This window comes from Erythrolamprus reginae, chromosome Z (genome assembly GCF_031021105.1).
Source record: "Erythrolamprus reginae isolate rEryReg1 chromosome Z, rEryReg1.hap1, whole genome shotgun sequence".
NCBI lineage: Eukaryota > Metazoa > Chordata > Lepidosauria > Squamata > Dipsadidae > Erythrolamprus > Erythrolamprus reginae.
Window position 1 is genome coordinate 92,206,928 of NC_091963.1, and position 19,693 is coordinate 92,226,620.

Genomic DNA, 19,693 nt, shown 5'->3' on the forward strand with positions numbered 1-19,693 from the left:
AGAGGGACACATAACTAGGGCAGAATTCCGAGCCTACAAAGATGAAGTGCAGAAAGATAAGGCTCACACTGAACCAAGGCTTGCAGCAAAAGTAAAAAAAATAACCATTATTTGGAGAAAGTAACAAGAAGGTGACAAGCAACAGGGAAAAGCAGAGCTACTTAACCTCTCTTTTTGCATTTGTCTTTATAGAAATGGAAAAAACAGTCCAACCTATCAAAAACAGCATTATGAAAAACAGATTATGAAAACAAATTAAAATCGGGTGGAAAATGATAAGTGAACACCTGTCCACCTTAGACAAGTTCAAATCACCAAGACCAGATTGATTACACTCCCAAGATTCTGAAGGAACTGGCAGACATGATCTCAAAATCATTGACCTATATCTTTCAAAGATCTTGGAGCACCAGAGAACTGCCAGAGGACAGCTCTACTTTAGATGGGGAACTTATCAAATTTGCACACCAAATTTGCACACCACATGACACCAAACTGGCAGGAATAGCCAACACTCCAGAAGATAAGTGCAAAATACAGAAGGATCTTGACAAACTTGAACAATGGGCACTATCTAACAAAATGAAATTCAATGGTGAAAAATGTAAGGTTCTACATTTAGGCAAGAAAAATAAAACACACAGGTACAGTGTATGGGGTACCACACTCAATAGTAGTAACCATGAGAGGGATCTTGGAGTCCTAGTGGACAATCATTTTAATATGAATCAGCAATATGCTGCAGCTGCCAAAAAAAACCCAACACAGTTCTAGGCTGCTTAAACAGATGGATAGAATCAAAATAAGGCCACACTTGGAATACTGCATCATTTTAGTTGCCAGATGTTGAAACTTTCTAGAGTGCAGAGAAGAGCAACAAAGACGATTAGGGGACTGGAAGCTAAAACATATAAAGTGCAGTTGCTGGAATTGGGTGGGTGACATGATACCAGTGTTCCGATACATCAAGGATTGCCAAAAGGACGAGGGAGTCAAGCTATTCTCTAAAGTAATCCAGGGCAAGACAAGAAGCAATGGATGGAAACTAATCAAGGAGAGAAGCAACCTAGAACTAAGAACAAATTTCTTGACTGTTAGAACAATTAATCAGTGGAACAACTTGCCTCCTGAACTTGTGAATGTTCCAAAACTGTAAGTTTTAAGGAAGAAATTGGACAGTCATTTATCTGATACGGTTTCCTACCTAAGCAGAGGGGTGGACCACTAGAAGACCTCCAAGATTCCTTTCAATTCTGTTATTCTATTCAATGAAATTGTGAGAATAACCAAACAAAAGTTCTGAAACGTTTGCCCAGGGAACATCTGAATATACTTGTGATTGAGCATTCTGCTAAAAAGGTGTCGGATTCAAAGCCTCAGTCTCTCCTTATCTATTGTAACAATAAATTGTACATTTATCTAACAGCCTTTCCCCTCTAGGCCTCTACTCCCACTAAGTTGCTAGCTCTTGGGAGGCAGACGCAACCCACAGCCTTTGAAAATGGCTTTTCAACTGCGCGACACAAATGATAAAGCTGAAACACCAAAGGCAATTTTGGGTCGAAAGGGCAGAAGCGACGGAAACTGGCAGTGCCCCTTTGAGGGGGGAGGGGGAGAAGGCGGAGGTCCTTCTTTCCTGCTCCCCCCGCCAGCCCCAATGACGCCTAACCTATCCTGAAGTGCTTGGGCGTGATCACCCTAAGGCGGGTTTCATATCAACCGCACTTTGCAGGATTTCAGGTCTCCCTCCGCTTGGAAAAGAGTGCGCCTCGCCGCGTGTAACGGCGCCCGGCTTCCTCTAGGATGGCGAGCCGAGACTTCCGTTGACGCCGTGTCTTGTGACGTGCGGCATTCATCGCGAAGGGCATTGTGGGAGCGAGAGAATTGTCGCGTAGGAAGTCAGGACGGAGTAGAGGAAGGAAGAGGAGGAGGGAGGATAAGAAGAAGGGGATTCTGAAAGAAGCCTCCATTTTGGCTGGGTGGCTACTGGATAATATATATATTTATATATTATATATTTCTTTGCTGGGTCTTGTCTGCCACTTGCCTCCTCGCTCCTCGTCCACCAACTGAGGTTGCCTCGGTGTGGCAATCGCTCTGCTTACCCGGGAGCGGCTGCGGGAAAAGGATGGCGGCCGAGAGTCGGGAAGAAAAAGGTACGGAGTGATCCCCTTTCCTCCCCCTTCTGTGCCCCATGCTGCCATGGCAGCGGGGCTGCCCGTAAGTACGTAGGAAAACGCAGTTAGCGGTGGGGGTGACGTGCAGTCGGTCCAGGACTGGTGGTCCTTCCCTGCCCTGAGATAAACCAGGCCTTTCCCTCTTGCGGGTTTAAGAGTTCACGCTAATTACTGCTTTCCGTCCCCTGGAAGGGTCAAGCTAGGGGAGGTTTCGAGCGTTTAATAGTGATAAAGCTCCGGTCAGGAAACCAGAAAGAGTTTGATTGACCAGAGTTTGATTTCATTGCATGGGATCTAGCCGGAGGCGAGCACGGGTGGATTCCGAAAGAATTAAACTTTTCCCTTAAAAATAGAACGTAATTTTCGTGAACTACTTTTATTTATTTCATTTCATTTATTTATTTCCTCCAATACATAATGTAGGTATCATAGGATATAATCATAGTAAAATATATCAATGGAAGAATAGAAGAAAAAGACATAGGAATAATGCGGAAGAGATAATAGAGTTCATTAACATATACATGTAGCTAGTAGAAATATAAGAAAAATATTAGGACAGGGGACGGAAGGCACGCTGGTGCGCTTATGCACGCCCCCGTTGCCACATTATTGATTCTTAAGATGAGCCTGCCCTATTTGTATGCAAATGAAACTGAAATGATAAAGCCATTATTTGAGGTTGTTTTGGAATGAAAGAATCTGAGATTATACTTTGTATGTACAACTGCTGTGATATATTAGATTTTTTATTTCATATAGAGCTTTTGGGGAAACTTCTAAGTAAAGTCTTCAATTAAAACTCATAAGTGTTTTGATTGGATAGTTTTGATTGGATTTAACCTTTTAAAAATACATTTCTGTAAACATTATACATTGTGCCCAATTATTAGGCAAACTGTATTTTGGGGGATTAATTTTATTGAATAACTACAGTGCTCTCAGTCAATCCAAAACCTAAGTAAAAGTGAGATTATGGCTTTTTTAGGAGAATATTGGGCAATTAATAGTGTGCAGAATTATTATGCAACTACGGAAAATGAAAAATTTCCCACCTCACTCATTTATTTTCATATGTTAAAGTGAGAATAATAAAATAAATATAAAATTTACAAATAAACATTTCGGACAGTTCAAAAAAATTTGACCAATATATAGCCACCTTTCCTAACCCTTCCATTCATGGAGTCTGTCAATTTCTTGATATGTTGACGATAAACTTTTTGTGCAACAGCAATCACATCCTCCCACTGTTCAGAGAACTGTACTGTTTTTCTTCACCATAAATCTTCTGTTTAAGAAGGGCCCACAAGTTTTCAATAGGATTTAAGTCAGATGAGGAAAGGGATGGGGCATGTCATTTGTTCATCTTTAAGGCCTTTAACTTGCTAGTCATACAGTGGAATACTTTGATCTATGTGATGGAATATTGTCCTGCATAAAAATCATGGTCTTCTTGAAAGATGCAGACTTTTTCCTGTACCACTGCTTGAAGAAAGTATCTTAAAAACTGGCAGTAAGTTTGGGAGTTGATTTTGAGTCCATCTTCAACTCGAAAAGGTCCAACTAGTTCATCTTTAATAATACCACCCCATACCAGTACCCCATCTTCACCTTGTTGTTATCTGAGTCAGAGGAACTCTGTGCCCATTAATATCTTGAGGTATTTGTTGACCCAATCTTTCCATTTCTTTTTATGAGTATAAATTTTTTATTGTTTTTTCCTTCATATGCTTTAGTACAATGTCAAATATCTTCTATTTCTAGTACAATAAAATGCAGTATTTTGTTAGTAACTCTTGTATAATCCCAGAAAAAAAATTTATAATACAAAATAAAATCTTTTATCCCTTATTGCAAAAAATCTAATCTTGTCCTTCAACAATCACAATCATCATGTATTACCTCTCTTCATTAATGTTCCCTCAAGTATATACAGTGATACCTCATCTTATGAACTCCTCTTCATATGAACTTTTCGTGATATGAAGGGAATCCTAGTGAGGGGAGCCTCAGGGAAATCCTTGCGCTTCGGGGCATCCCAGTGGCGGCGGCTTGGGTTCGTAAGGTGAACATAGTTCGGAAGAAGAGGCAAAAAAATCTTAAACATGGTGTGAATCTTGTTTCCCCGTTGATTTTGCTTGTCTTAAAGTCAGAAAGGGTGATCACATAACCCTGGGACACAGCAACACTCATAAATGTGAACCAGTTGCTGAATCATGTGAATTTTGATCACATGATTATGGATATGCTACAAAGGTCATAACTAAAAAATGGTCATAAGTTACTTTTTTTAGTGCCACTATAACTTTGAATAGCCACTAAATGAGCTGTTGTAAGTCGTGGACTACCTGTACTTACTTTTGCTTTAAAACCTTAAAAACTGTTAAAACCTATAGTAACTTCTATACAGTCTTTGAGCTCCTGTTGCCTTTTCAGTAACCATCCTAATTAGTTTTCTTCAGGATCATGGATAACTGAAAAAAGATCATTGCAAGGTATTCAAAGATATTGTTATTCAAAGATATTCTATAGATATTCTTCTAATTATTTGCTACCAGTGCTAATGATGGGAGGCGCTCTTTGATGAATCATATTTACTCTTGAGATAAGTACCGTATTTTTCAGAGTATAAGATGCACCGGAATATAAGACACACCTTAATTTTGGGGGGGGGCAATAAAAAAGATTTCTGCCTCTGCCTACCAGCATCAGGATTAGTGGTATCATCACTTCCACTCAGATTTTGATAACAATCAGCACAGATCTTTTTATCTGTTCTAACAATAAAAATGATTTTTGCTTTCTAAGATTACAGAAATGTGGAGTGAATAAGAAATTACAAATAGTCATATATGATTGCACAATCATCTGTGTTTTTGTAATATTAATAAGATATATTAGTAGCAGATATTCCTTGATTTTTCAGAATCTAATTCTGTTGCATAAAGTAAATCTCAGTTTCCTGCTATGGAAGTGGTCAGTTTACTTGTATAAGGTGACTGACTAAATTTCCCAAGAAAAGCCTCCTCAGGTAATACTAGGGAAACTTAGAAGAATAATGAGATTTCTTTAAAGCACATATTCTTCAAATCTTTAATCAGACTTTCTGTTTTATTATGCATCTGTTGACATTTGTTTCTGCAGAAATTGGGATGGAATTTAACTGGAGTGGGTGGGGTGGGGTATGATTTCCATGGGGGCAGAAGACAGAATTGGCTCCACTCCCAAAATGCCCTGATCTTCTTACCTATGGCCGTAGCCATTGAAAGCTAGGCTTTCTCACAGCAAGGCCCAATAGAGAGGCAGCACATCAGTCCTCCTGGACCTTCCATTTCGTACACATGCTACAGGGTTTTCAGCAAGCCTCTGTGCCTTTACTGCCTTGGTCAGAGCCTGAATCCCAAAGCAGCTCAGGGAACTACATTGTGAGCCTTTTAAATGAAAGCATTTTCATGTGGCAGCTGCCCTTCTCTTTTGGGGAGTAAAAAGGTGTGTCTTATACTCTGATTAATACAGTATTAGTTAGTAGTTAGCTTTTCCTCATCATAAGGACTTGAAAACTTCTGAATCCACTCAGTAAAATAAAGAGAGTAGTGATGTTACTTGCATAATATAACCTGGCTGTTACCTAATAAGAGAGAATAAAGCTTATTTTTAGTTAGAGCTAAAACTATAGAATTTAAATGTTAAATTCTAGAGAATAAATCTTGGTTCATATCTTTCAATATGGAGTTTTCAACAGATAACTGCATTTTTGTGACTTATATAGGATGGGAATTCTTATATAGGATTTTCATGTAGCTTTTTAAGTGAGTGTAACTATCTTGACTCAATGCAGGAGTGTGTCAGTTTCTACCAGAACATATTGCTAGGTATAAAATCAAAGTATAAAATAGGACTTTTAATACCCTGTTTATTCATCTATCAGAACTTTTTCTTATTGATAATAGCATTTGGCAATAGCATTTAGACTTATATACAACTTCACAGTGCTTTACAGCCTTCTCTAAGTGGTTTACAGAGAGTAACAATTGGGTCCTCATTTTACGGACCTTGGAAGGATGGAGCCAACCTTAAGCCTACTAAGATTGTGATCAACAGAAGTAGCTTGCAGTACTGCACTCTAACCACGGCTGTTTAATTCCATGATCCTTATAATAGTGAGGGCAACAGGTAGGAGTACCATTAAGGAAAACATTTTTTGGGAATAAAGAATCATATTGCTACCTCCTAATATGGCATTAAAATACAGTGGGAGCATCAGAATCACTTTGTACAGTATTAACTTTTACAAGGTTTGTTTTAATCCATCCCAGGCATTGAACAGCACATTAGTTTGACCTATTGATTTCTTAGCAGGAGAAAAAAATATTAAAAATCTAATCTGTATACCTGTCTGTATTAATAATGATTGCAGGTAAAAGTGAATTACATGTTGTACACCTGCAGACACATAATGAAATAGGAATGCCTCTTCATTTATCACCTGGTCTTGAGTGAGGGAAGACAATTAAAACTTTGCAGTACAATTATCACCAATAACGAAATCTTCAAGCAAAATAATATAAGAATTGCAAATTGTATTCAGGAATAGAAATTAGTCAGTTCTCGTTGCCTAGACAATTTTATGATGGGCTATCACAGATAGTCATATATTCAAGACTTCTTTGTTAAGTTATCAAGAATTGATAAATAAGATAAAGATTTCCCCTGTCCAATTGTGTCCAATTCAAGGAAGTGGTTTCTTAACTGTGGGGGCCTGTGTAGTCTAAAGATATAACTTATATAACTTTTCCATGGTTATATGGCCAGTTATATGATGCATGGGATGCTGTTACTTTCCAAACAAAGTGGCATATTTATCTATTAGTATTTGCATGCATGGACTGTTAAATAGGCAGGAGCTGGGACAAGTAGCACAAACTCACTCCCATGATGCAGTGCTAGGGTCTCGAATACAGGCTGTTAGTTTTCCAGCTGACAAGCTGAGCGTCTTTAACAACTTTATCAATGAATGAGATATTAACCATACAGCCTAAAGGAAGCAAGTGTTTATTAGTTAAGTTCTATCCTACACTTAAACATTATGGTGGATGGCCAATCTTTTCTAGATTTAATCTCAATCTTCCTTCTATAAAATTTGTTAAATTATTCACTGAAGGCCAGCCAGCATTTTTAAAAATTTCCTGGAATACTGCTGACTTTAAAAAATGATACTTGTCTTTCTAATGGATCTTCTGTCTCTACTGCCTTTACCACTTGTAGGACATTAATTTTATGAAATGGTAGATTAATGGGTTGTGGTCACATCTTTTGCATTTGAATTTATGTGCTGCAAGGGAGCTTTATCTGCTTTAGGTAAAAGTCAATAGAAGCTTTTGTTTGTTCATCAAAGGAAAAATATGGCCATTATATTAACCCTCCAAATCTTGTCAGCGAACAAATTAAGGTAAAGGGTTTATTCAGTAAAATCCAAGTTATTCAAATTTCAGATTTAATTTCTATGGAGCCTCTATTTTTGCAATCTATGCCAGGTTTAGCAAAACCTGATGTTCATTGGAAATCATTATGTTTGCATATTTGAGTGATTACTGATTACTGATATTCCTAATTTCACAAGTAACATTAGCATTAGAAGAACAAGGCAGGGTGATAAGCATACGAAAACTCAACAAATCAGTCCTCTTCAACAAACCATATTTAGATTTTTTTATGCTGAACACAGGAGGGTACATGAGGGTGCACAGAGTGCATCCAGAATTTACCAAGTCGTCTCAAACAACATTATAGTAGTAATCTTCATTTTATACAGCCTTAACAGCTTCTTCAAGATTTGCATATGAGGCATATATTTAATATTATCTACCTGTAAAATAAGGTACAGGTAGTTCTTGATTTACAACTGTTCACTTATGACTGTTTCGAGTTACAATGGCACTGAAAAAAGTGACTTAAAACCATTTTTCACACTTATGATCATTGCAGCATCCCCATGGTCATGTGATTTACATTTGGATCCTTGGTACCTGGTTCATATTTACGATGATTGTAGTGTTCCAGGATCATAAAATCACCTTTTGTAACCTGACAAGTAAAATCAATAGAGAAGCCAGATTCACTTAAGAGCCGTGATACTAACTTAACAACTACAGTGGTTCACTTAGCTGTGGCAAGAAAAGTCATATAATGGGGCAAAACTCATTTAAAAAATCTCTCACTTAGCAACATACATTCAATTGTGGTCATAGGTTGATGACTACCTATATAGCATAATATGATAGTCTATGCAATGAACTGATAGTTCTTTAAATAGTTCTTTAAAAAAAACTAGAAGTAGTAACTTACCAGAAATGTGTACAGCTGGAAACATTCTTTTTTATTGGGCCATGTACCTCAGTGTTCTTTTCCTTTCACCAATCTCTCACATCACCTCATCCAGTCAAACCAATAGCAGCAGAGATATGACTGTTCTCTGCTTCTCTACCAGCTAGATTGAAAACAGAGTTTGAAAACAACCCAGTCACAAGTCACAGAATAGCAGCTTAGTTGGAATCCTCAGAACAGTCAGAGCATTTAATATGATTGTGTTTGAAACAACCAGGTTTTGTTTCACTTGAAAATAAAAATTAGTGAACCAAAAGTGTTTGGTTTCATGACTAGAATATTGGAAATGTTTAAGATCAGAGGGTTTCATGATCAAAATAATAATTGCATAATAATAATCAATTTACAAAAGGCTTGGATCCTCACATATACTATTCTGATACATTACGATATCCTAGCTTCTTGGGAAGAACTTAATTCATGTGAAGCCAATACCAGCTAAAAAACTGACAGTTGTAATTTCTCATTTTTGTGTATAATAGTAATAGGATTATAGCTATCAGATACCTCTAAACCTAAAAGATAATGCAGATTTTTTTCTAAACTAATGACCACCCTTTATTTTTGATTGATGCACCCCAAACCAGAAACGGCTGAGAAAAACATTAATTTATATTTTTGTTTATTTAAATAATCATGTTGATTGCTTATCTCAAGTTACAATTTTATGGCTACCTTACGCCGTGTTCAGGGTGGAGATAGATGATGAGTTTTATTCTCCAATGCGCTGCTTAGGAGAGTCCAACGTGGGTTATACTCTAGTCTTATTGGTAGGGACTGAGTTTGAATTTAAAGTATTAATTCGGCCCTGCCTGCCCCGGAGGGCTCAGTTTTTTAAACTCAGTTGTACAGTAGAGACGTTATTTTTTATCCTCTTCGACTGACTTCCATTGGCCATGTTGGACTCTCCTAACAGATAAGGTAAGTTGTTATATATATATATATATATATATATATATATATATATATATATATATATATATATATATATACACATACACACATACATACATACATACATACACACACATACACACACACACACACACACATATATATATATACTGTATATACATATACATATACATATATATATATATTTGGCTGGTTAGCTGGTCCGCTGGCAAGAACCACCTTGGATTGAGCATATGGGTCCTTTCCTCAGTGGATACTACCCAGGAGCTTGGCTGGTTATAACCTTCACGGAGCCTCGCCCTCCGGCCCAGGCTCAGGGATGTTGGATTGGTTTTTTGCATCGGGCAGGCCCCTGTCCTCAGCAGACACCACCAACCCCAAAATGCCCGTTTTGATTTCTTGGCTTACCGAGGCAGCTGCAAGCGTCCGTCTCTCCGCTGCACCCGAAACCAGCTCCTCCGAATTTCCTGGAACTGACTTCCACGGCGTTTTCCTTTCATCAGCCTTTAATTTTCACGCCACAGTTCGCTCGCTGCGCTGATTAGATGTTGGGTGCTTCCCACGCCCTCTCCTTGGCCCGGCACCGTTAATGGCGTCCCCCTCGTCAGCCTGGAGGCCGCCATTTTAAGAGCCCTCGTCATAGTAACAAGGTTACTAGCGGGCGCATGCGCGAGCAGCCAGAAACTTTTAAAAGTGAATCCCGGCATCCTGGTCTTTTTTCATTTGCCTTACAAGCGCACCGGCACGAAGTTTAAACGGCTGTCTGGGAATGCATTGTAGGCTGTTCAGTAGCAACAGTGCAGGGGGTTTTTGTGTCTCTTGAGGCACTACCGGCCTACTACGGATGTTTTTAAAGGAAAGCCTGATTTTCCGAGGCAGGTTGTCACCTTGTTGTTGGCTGTTGGCTGTGCATGCCTGGAGTTTTTCCCGACTGCTTCAATGGCTGAGACTAAAGAGCAACAACAAGGGGCAGAGGAATCTGTACCGCTCCCAGCCGTGGTTAAGCCCAAGGAGAAGGGTCCTTTTACTAAGCCAAAGTCTAAATCCTCTCAGTCCTCTGCATCCTTAAAAGAGGCTGAGAAGAGGATTAAAGCTCTGGAAAAGATGATGGAGCAGGCTCAGAAGCAAACCTCGGCTCTGCCTTACAACCAGTTTCAACAGTCTTGGAGCCTACCATCCTTCCAAATGGGTATGCCTCCCCAACCCATGGCTACTGCCATGGACATACCAGAGCCTGCCACTGCAAACACAGATAAAGACTGATCTCCTGACACTTACCCTGTTCGGTCCCTCATCCCACACAACAATTCCAGGACAGGATGTGAGCCTTCAGTCTCCACCTCTGGCGAATCCAAAATCAGTGCCATCAGCCTCTTTCACACCTATGGCTGCAGGCCTGCGTTGGGGCCCTGACGCTTGGCATCCCCTCTCCCCAAAGGTGCAAGACATGATTGCCAACGCATACTCGCAGGGCATTGCCTCTGGCGTTCAACAGCCCCCTCCCGCGCCTACCAAAGGCCAGCAACCAGAGGTATGGCCTATGGCCAATGCCCACTACACCTATCAGGACTCGCTGGGAGCTCAATCCCTGTCACACGGTGAGGGAAGTGGGGCAGAGGACAAGTTCTTGGGGGATGAAGAGGCATTTGCTGATCAACTTGTCTTTACCGGTTTAGTTAAACCTACGCTGTTCAAAATCCTTTTGCATAAAGCAAAGATGACAGTTAGGCTGGGTTCCACTACCAAGCCTACTGAACCGTCAGTAGGGCTGGACCCAACTGCAGGACTTTTTACTGAATCAGAAAAGGAATCTGACTTCATTCCCTCGTCTTCAATCTTCATTGATAATATTAATCGCCCGTGGGAACATCCTACAGCGGCCCCAGGCCCTTCCTCCATCGAGAAGACGTTCTATGGGTTTGGCCCTGACATCGAAGGACTGCTACGATTTTTCTAATGCTTTAGTCCCAGCGGACATGGAAGATCTGAAGCCTGATGACCGTAAAGCGGAGACCCTCATCTGCAAATCACATCAATCAGCGGCCTGGGCATTACGGGCCGCCCATGCAGCTTCATTTTTTAACTGCACGGCCATCATCTGGATTAAAGCAATGCAATCCAGACTGGGCCCAGAAGATGCTAGACTTTGTCAAGACTTAACCAAGCTTCTTGCTGCAGCAGAGTTTTCCATGGACGCAACACTGAACTCTGCTAGGTTTGTGGCGCGTTCCATGGCGGCCACTATGTCCTCACGCCGCCTTCTCTGGCTCAGAAGTTGGCACGCGGATTCAAGATATAAATTGCGACTTGCGGCGGCCCCCTTCAGTGGGACAAAACTATTTGGCAAATCATTGGACTCGGTATTGGTTGAGGACAAAGATAAGCGCAAGGTTCTCCCCAAGGCTTATAGGTACGCTGAGCCCAGCACCATATTTTCACAGACAGACATTTCGACATGACTCCACTTCAGCCTCTCCCTTTGCGCAAACTCAGAGAACCTATGGCCAAGGTTTCTATCAGCAGGACAGACTGCCTTTCTCAGACAGAGACACTGGGGGGTACCGTCCATACACCCAACCTAAACGCTCGTTTTGAGGTCAACCCTCCAGGAACTTTCGAAAATCCAAATGACTCATCCACAGATGCTCCCATTGGAGGCAAACTTCAAGGTTTCCTCGCACAATGGGAAGCAACATCTTCAGATTGCGGGGCCATAAACACCATCTGATCGGGAGCCCCCCCCCAACCGTTTTTTCAGATGTCCCACCCCTGCCAACAGAGTGGAGCGGGATCTACTCCAACAAGAAGTCCAACGCCTGTTGGACATCGCGGCCATCAAACCAGTACCTCCAGACCAGGAGGGAAGGGGATTCTATTCACACATCTTCTTAGTGCCAAAGATCTCAGGGGGCCATTGCCTAATCCTCAACCTAAAGCAACTGAACACTTATGTAAAGTACCGCAGGTTCAAGATGCAGTCTCTCAAATCCATCCTAGCCTGCATCTGTCAACACGATCTCCTGACCTCCATAGATTTGCTGGAGGCATATCTACATGTACCGATCCACTCGGATCACAGGAGATACCTACGCTTTTACCTGGAGGGCGCTCACTTCCAATACCAAGCCATGCCCTTTGGGCTATCTTCCGCACCCAGGACCTTTACCAAGTTGCTAGATGTCGTAATGGTGGATTTACGTCTCCAGTCCATTGGGATTCAGGCGTACTTAGACGACATCATTATTCTGTCCAGGTCCCCCAAATAGGCACAGGTCGATCTATCTTACACCATCCGGTCCCTGCAGGCCCATGGCTTCTCAATAAATTTTGCAAAGAGTCACCTAACACCTGCAACATCGCTCCGTCATCTCGGCATGATCATAGATACGGTCAGTTGCCATGTCTTCCTGTTATCAGATTGTCAGTCATCTTTACTAGAGACAGTACAATCAGTACGACACAACCGCAAAGTACCACTGGCCCTACTATCCAGACTACTGGGCAAGTTCGTGTCATGTATCGACGTGGTCTCCTGGGCAAGACTCCATACATGTCAGCTACAGTGGTTCCTCCTGCCATTTCAGAAGAACAAAACCAGTCACACCAACAAGTTGGTTCAATTACCGCCCAAGGTCCGCCACTCCCTTCAGTAGTGGACAACATCAACTATCCATCAGGGCACCTGCTTCAAGGAACAAATGTGCATCACCATGACAACCAACACGAGCCTATCAGGTTGGGGGGCACACACGGCACACCAAATAGCCCAGGGCAACTGGACACCGGAAGAGCTTGCCAACAACAGGATCAACTTTTTGGAGTTGAGGGCGGTATCGCTGGCTCTATGCCAGTTTCTCCCACGTGTGGCAGGCCGTCCAGTCCTCATCCTCATAGACAATGTGGTTACCCGGGCTCATAAACCATCAAGGAGGCACGAAATCACGGTGCCTCATGAAGGAAGCAGAGACACTGATATCCTGGGCGGAACAACACCTACAGTCCTTGAGGGTGGAGCAGATAGCAGGAACTCTGAACACACAAGCAGGTTAGTTGAGCCGAGCAACATTGGCTCCAGAGGAATGGCATTTGGACCTGAACATATTCCTGGACATCTGTTTATGGTTCGGCCTGCCACAAGTGGACCTTTTTGCCACCCAAGACAACGCACAGCTCCCCCGCTTCTTCTCACACTTCCCATCCACGGGAGCGGAGGGTATCAATGCCCTACACTCCCCTTGGCCGAAAGGGCTTCTTTATGCCTTTCCCCTGACCACACTCATTCCAAGGGTAGTGAGCAAGCTTCTGGCAGAGAGAGTGGAGCTACTGCTGGTAGCGCCACACTGGCCACGTCGTCCATGGTTTTCAGACCTACAAGATCTATCGGTCTTCAGACCATGGCGGATTCTGGACAGCCAGGTATCCCTCACCCAGGGGTCGGTTCACCATCCAGACCCTCAATGATGGCACCTCACCGTCTGGCACTTGAGGGGTGTCGATTGAGATCACTCTCTCTACCTGACAACGTAATATGTACTATCCAGGTGGCCCGGCGGTCTTCAACGACCAGGATTTACAACTCTATCTGGTCAGCATACTACACCTTCTGCACTTCCAAGAACCTGGACCCATTGCAAGAATCGCTAGAACAGATTCTGGCTTTTCTCCAGGCAGGGTTTGATAAAGGACTAGCACCTAACACCCTTCGCCGGCATGTAGCAGCATTGTCCACAGTGCTCCGGCTGGACAACTTGAGGTCACTGTATCACCACCACTGCATTCGAGACTTCCTCTGCGGTGCTACAAACATGAGATCGCACGTGGTGCACAGGTACCCTGCCTGGGACCTTCCACTGGTCCTTTTGCATTAACTGGCCCGCCATTTGAACCAATGTGTTCGGTTTCACTCTGCATCCTCTCATTTAAGACCGTTTTTCTGGTAGCAATTACTTCAGCCAGAAGGGTGTCGGAACTGTCAGCCTTCTCTGTATGGCAGGATTTATGCATATTCCATCAAGATAGAGTGGTTTTACGACTGGACCTGGCATTTCGACCAAAGGTCAACACACCCTTCCACTGTTCCCAAGAGGTCGCATTTCTCCGCCCAAGTCGCCCACCTCTGGAACACCGCTGGCACAAACTAGATGTCTGGCGAGCCCTCAAATTGTACATTCGTAGGACACAATCAATTAGAAAATCTGAAGCTTTGTTTGTCTCTTTTCTTCCTGCCACTCAGGGACACAAGATCTCCTCCCAAACCACTGGACGTTAGATACGATCTTGCATAGCTGAGGCATATATTGTCCGGTCTCAGCAGGTTCCACAGGAATTACAGCGCACTCCACCAGAAGTGCATCAGTGGAGGACATTTGTCATGCAGCCATGTGTTCGTCTCCAACAATGTTCATTAGACATTACCGTCTTGATGCCTTTGCCTCCGCGGAAGCAGCCTTTGGCAGGAGAATACTTCAGCCTCTGCTCCCCTGACCAGGCCTGCTCCCTCCCTGTCTTCATAGCTTGGGTATATCCCGCGTTGGACTCTCCTAAGCAGCGCATTGGAGAAGAGCCGTTGTACATACCTGAACGGTCTTCTCAATGCGCTGCGTGGAGAATCCAAAACCCACCCGGCCTTGTTTTGGCCCAGGGTCGCAGTTTTTAGTTGTTCTGGTTTTTTTGTAACTAATAAAGTTTTTATAAAAGAGAATCTGTCTACGCCTTTGTTTAAAACTGAGCCCTCTGGGGCAGGCAGGGGGCGGGGCTGAATTAATTATTTAAATTCAAACTCAGTCCCTACCAATAAGACTAGAGTATAACCCACGTTGGACTCTCCACGCAGCGCATTGACAAGATCGTTCAGATAGGTACAACAGCTCTTTTCTTTTGTTTAAGCATTCAAGTCAATGACAACTATGTCCAAAGGTCCCTTTGGTTTTCTTTGCAAGATTTGGTACTAGTTTGCCATAAGTAATTGCAGATACGTATCAGAATAGAAATGACAGAACTTTAATGCTTTTTAATACTTTTTAAAAAATGTTTCTTGCAAATCAGATTTTTTAAAATCACTAAATGAGATACTGAATTAAACAATTGTTCTAATGAGTTTATTAAGTAAACTCAAGTGACCAAACCTCATATTAATGTCCAAGGGTGCTTTTTTTCCAGAGGCAATTGGACTTTCTTGTTTTACTTTGAAGATGTTTCACTTCACATCCAATAAGTTTCTTCAGATCTGACTGGTTGATGGGGAATGGAAAGATTATACTCCTTGCAGGCAGCTGGTCATTTGCATTAGTTTACAGCCTCATTGGAACTGTTGAAAGAACTGTCTATGGAGATTTTCAGTCACCCAATCATGGTTGTCCCAAAGGTGCTTTTTCAGGAGGCAAATGAACTTTGTTTTTCTTCAAAGATGCTTTAGTTCTTATCCAGGAAACATCCTCAGCTCTGACTGGATGGTGCTGAATCTTCTCCTAAGGAGTTTGTTCATGACAGGGTTCAGAAATCCATCTGGATTTAAAAGATGAAGGCCAGGCGTTTGAAGACAACAAAGTCCATATTTTGTACAAAGAAGACTGCTGGTTTGAAATAGAGGTCAAAGAGGCCATCTGTGCCAGCCCTCTCTCAACAGAGGGAGAGGGATATGACCACATCCATCTCCAGTCTATAATACAAGTCTTTCAACAGTTATAAAAAGGCCTCCATTTGCACTACTCAAGTGACGCTGAGGACACAGATAAATCAACAGGTGGCCTTAACCACTCTAAAGGAGGCAGATGACAAGTTGTCTGCAAGGAGTATAAATCCTTCTATTGCCAACCATCCAGTCAGAGTTGAAGAACCGTTTTGGAAGAGAAGCAAAATGTCTTCAAAGAAAAACAAAAATGTCCAGTTGCCTCTTGAGAAAAATTGGGATAACCATGACCTGGATGATTGAGAATCTCCATAGTTTTTTAAATCAGTTTTCAAGTCACTATTTTTGGATTAGTATTACATGGTAAGTCAAAGTCAAACAAACTACCATGTTTTTTGATGTATAAGATAATTAGGTTGCGTCTTATACTCTGAATGTAGCTTTCCAGACCTAACCAGGTGCTAACGATGTTCCCAGTTCTTACCAGCTTGCAAGCTCTTTCATTGTTACACTCTGCCAAGAATGTTTTCCAAACCTTGTCTTTCATTTTTTTTCTTCTCCATTCTCTATTTGCTCCAAATGTTGCTTTCCAGCCCTAACCAGGTGCTAACAATGTCCCCAGCTTTTACCGGCTTGCAAGCTCTTTCATTGTTACTCTCTGCAAGAATGTTCTCCAAACTCTATCTTTGAAGGGGTTTTTTTTCAGTGCTTTACTTGCTCCAGATGTTTCTTTCCAGCCCTAACCAGGTGCTATTAATGTTCCCAAGTTCTTTCATTGTTACTCTCTGTGTAGAATGTTTTCCAAGTCTTTGCAGGTTTTTTCCCCATTCATCTAATTTGCTTCAAATGTTTCTTTCCAGGCCTAAGCAGTTGCTAACAATGTTCCCAGCTCTTACCCACTTGCAAGCTCTTTCATTGTTAACTTTCTGCAAAGAAGAAATTTTTCCAAGCCCTAAGTCTTTGCAGGGTTTTTTCCATTGCTCTACTTGCTCCTACTGTTTATTTCCAGGTGCTAATAATGTTCCCAGGTCTTCCTGGCTTGCAAGCTCTTTCATTGTTACTCTCTCAGAATAAAGGGTTTTTTTTAAACCCTTAAGCAGGGGATAAAATAATGTGCTGAAGGTGTCCAGACTAAGAACACTATCCAGGTGTTCACAAGGCTGCAGGACACTGCAACTATCATAAACATGAGTCAGTTATCCAGTGTCTGAATTTTGATCACATGACCATGAGGAAGCTGCAATGGTTGTAAATATGAAAAATGATCATTTGTAACTTTTTTCATTGCCATTGTAACTTTGAACAGTCACTAAATGAACTGTTAAACGACAAGGACTACCTGTACTATTAAACTTCCATTGTCAAAACCTTTCACTGGGTTGGGTCTGCAACCCTAAACACTCAAAGAACCATTTGGACCCGTTTCCCACTGAAAAGAGAAGAGCAGGAGTCAATAATTAAAACTGGTATGACTGGATGGGCATAGCCAACTTGACATCACTCACTTCTACCCAGTCACATGACACCCCCCAGAGACACAGCTACCCAGCCAATCATTAGGGCAGAGAACTGGTTGTTAAATTATTTGTCCCACCTAGCTCCACCTTAACCCTCCCCTCCCAGCCACACCTCGCCTGAGGTACATTGTTCATCTTTTTTTCCTCTCTTTGTCTGTCTGTCTGTCTGTCTGTCTGTCTCTCTCTCTCTCTCTCTCTCTCTGTCCCTGTCTCTCTCTCTCATGCTTCTGCTGTTGCCAGGGGTGAGTAGGACAGGGTTGCATTTGGCTCTGCATTGTAATGGGCTCCAGGAAGGGGGACATGTCTCCCCATTATGAAGTGTGCTAAATTTAACTGTGCTGCAGAAGGTGCTGTGAGACCATGGAGGCAGCAACAACGCCAATTCCAAAGCAGGAAGTGAAAGCTAGCTGTCTTGAGCGTAAATATACCATGATGAAGGCAGAATGCTGCTGCTGCGAAAAGGCAAATACAGTGATACCTCGTCTTACGAACCCCTCATCATACAAACTTTTCGAGATACGAACCCAGGGTTTAAGATTTTTTTGCATTTCTTCCGAACTATTTTCATCTTATGAACCTGCCTCCGCCGCTGAGATGCCCCACCTCTGGACTTCCGTTGCCAAGCGAAGGCTCCCCTCGTTGGGAAACCCCACCTCTGGACCTTCCATTGCCAGCGAAGCGCCTGTTTTTGCGATGCTGGGATTCCCCTGCAGCATCGCAAAAACAGGGAAGTCCGGAAGTGGGGTGTCCCATGGAAGGGAGCCTCAGGAGAATCCCAGCAGTGCAAAAACGGGCACTTCGGCCGGCAAAAGGGATGAATTTTAGGCTTGCACGCATTAATCACTTTTCCATTGATTCCTATAGGAAACATTGTTTCGTCTTACAAACTTTTCACCTTACGAACCTCGCCCGGAACCAATTAAATCTGTAAAACAAGGTATCACTGTTCAGGGGCGCTTCTCTTCCTCTCTGGAATGTAGACCAAGTCTCCATCCCCTGCTGTCTCCCTTACTTTCTCAGACCTGGCGAGGAGTGATTGGGAGGGGAGGAGGGGAGTGGGACCAGTGATGGGATCAGACCTACAGGCAGTTGCAGGGGATGTTAAAAGGGATGCTGAAAATTGTCCCCAAACATTTTTATATGCATATTGGGACAATGATATATTTTTGGGCTTTTGCTCTCTGTACTCCACCCACTGAATTTGAAATGAAATAAATAAAATGTGAATGAAGTGAAAACTCAACTTTATTTATTTATTGATTGATTGATTGATTGATAAAAGGGTAGCATTAATTATTGAGGAATTACAATCATTCTAATATACCCACACCCATAAATGATGGGACAAATAATTGACAAGCAATTTCACATCCAGGCGTGACCTACTCCCTCATTAGTCCGTGACAAATCAAGCAATCAAACCAATATGAATGAACCTGATTGTATATACAGTTAGTCTTTGATTTACAAGCAAACCGAACATGTCATTTGTCATTGTCATATGTCATTGCACTTAAAGCTATCACTATGTAACTCAGTAATGTATTGCTGCAATCAATAAATCCATTTCATCCAATGGGTAGTTTTTGTTGGAAACTAGAAGTAAACACTGAAAAATGATTTTTTAAAAATCAAAAATAATGGTCAGTTGACGACAGGATGCCTTAAATGGCCATAAAAGTGAGCTAGTTGTCAAGTGCCCCAAATTCTGTTCTAATCAAGTGGACCCCAGCAATTAAGTTCGCACATATGACCTGTCAGAAAGGTATAAGATGAATATATAGATTGATTAAAATTGTTCATAGCATCAAATAGTTAATAATCAAAGGAACATTATCAAGAATTGGCTAATGACTTTTCCAGACCAGGGTCTATTTATCATTCAAAACTCACAACATTTTGGCAGACATCCCAGATGAGCAGTTTGGATATTTAAAGTTGTCTGGGAGTAAACAGGATCTCTACAGCACAGAGAATACACGTTGTCATTGTTGTCATTCACACTGATTCCTCATGAGACCTTCCCTTATATAGTCACAAGGTGTGGCCAAGTGTTCTATAGAGCTATT

At 42.0% G+C, this 19,693-nt stretch overlaps 1 protein-coding gene across 8 annotated transcripts in view; it reads left to right on the plus strand.

Moving 5' to 3' along the window:
- YTHDC1 (YTH N6-methyladenosine RNA binding protein C1) overlaps positions 1–19,693 on the plus strand; it is a 149,346-nt gene that overhangs the window by 83,105 nt on the left and 46,548 nt on the right. For 4 of the 8 annotated variants that reach the window (XM_070726960.1, XM_070726962.1, XM_070726963.1 and 1 more), the window contains exon 1: positions 1,827–2,156. The exons of the other annotated variants lie outside the window; for them this stretch is intronic. In XM_070726960.1, the coding sequence (XP_070583061.1) occupies positions 2,129–2,156 (28 nt within the window). In that variant the 5' untranslated portion in view covers positions 1,827–2,128. Of the gene's footprint in view, positions 1–1,826; positions 2,157–19,693 lie in introns of those variants that run through there. 8 annotated transcript variants of the gene reach the window in all.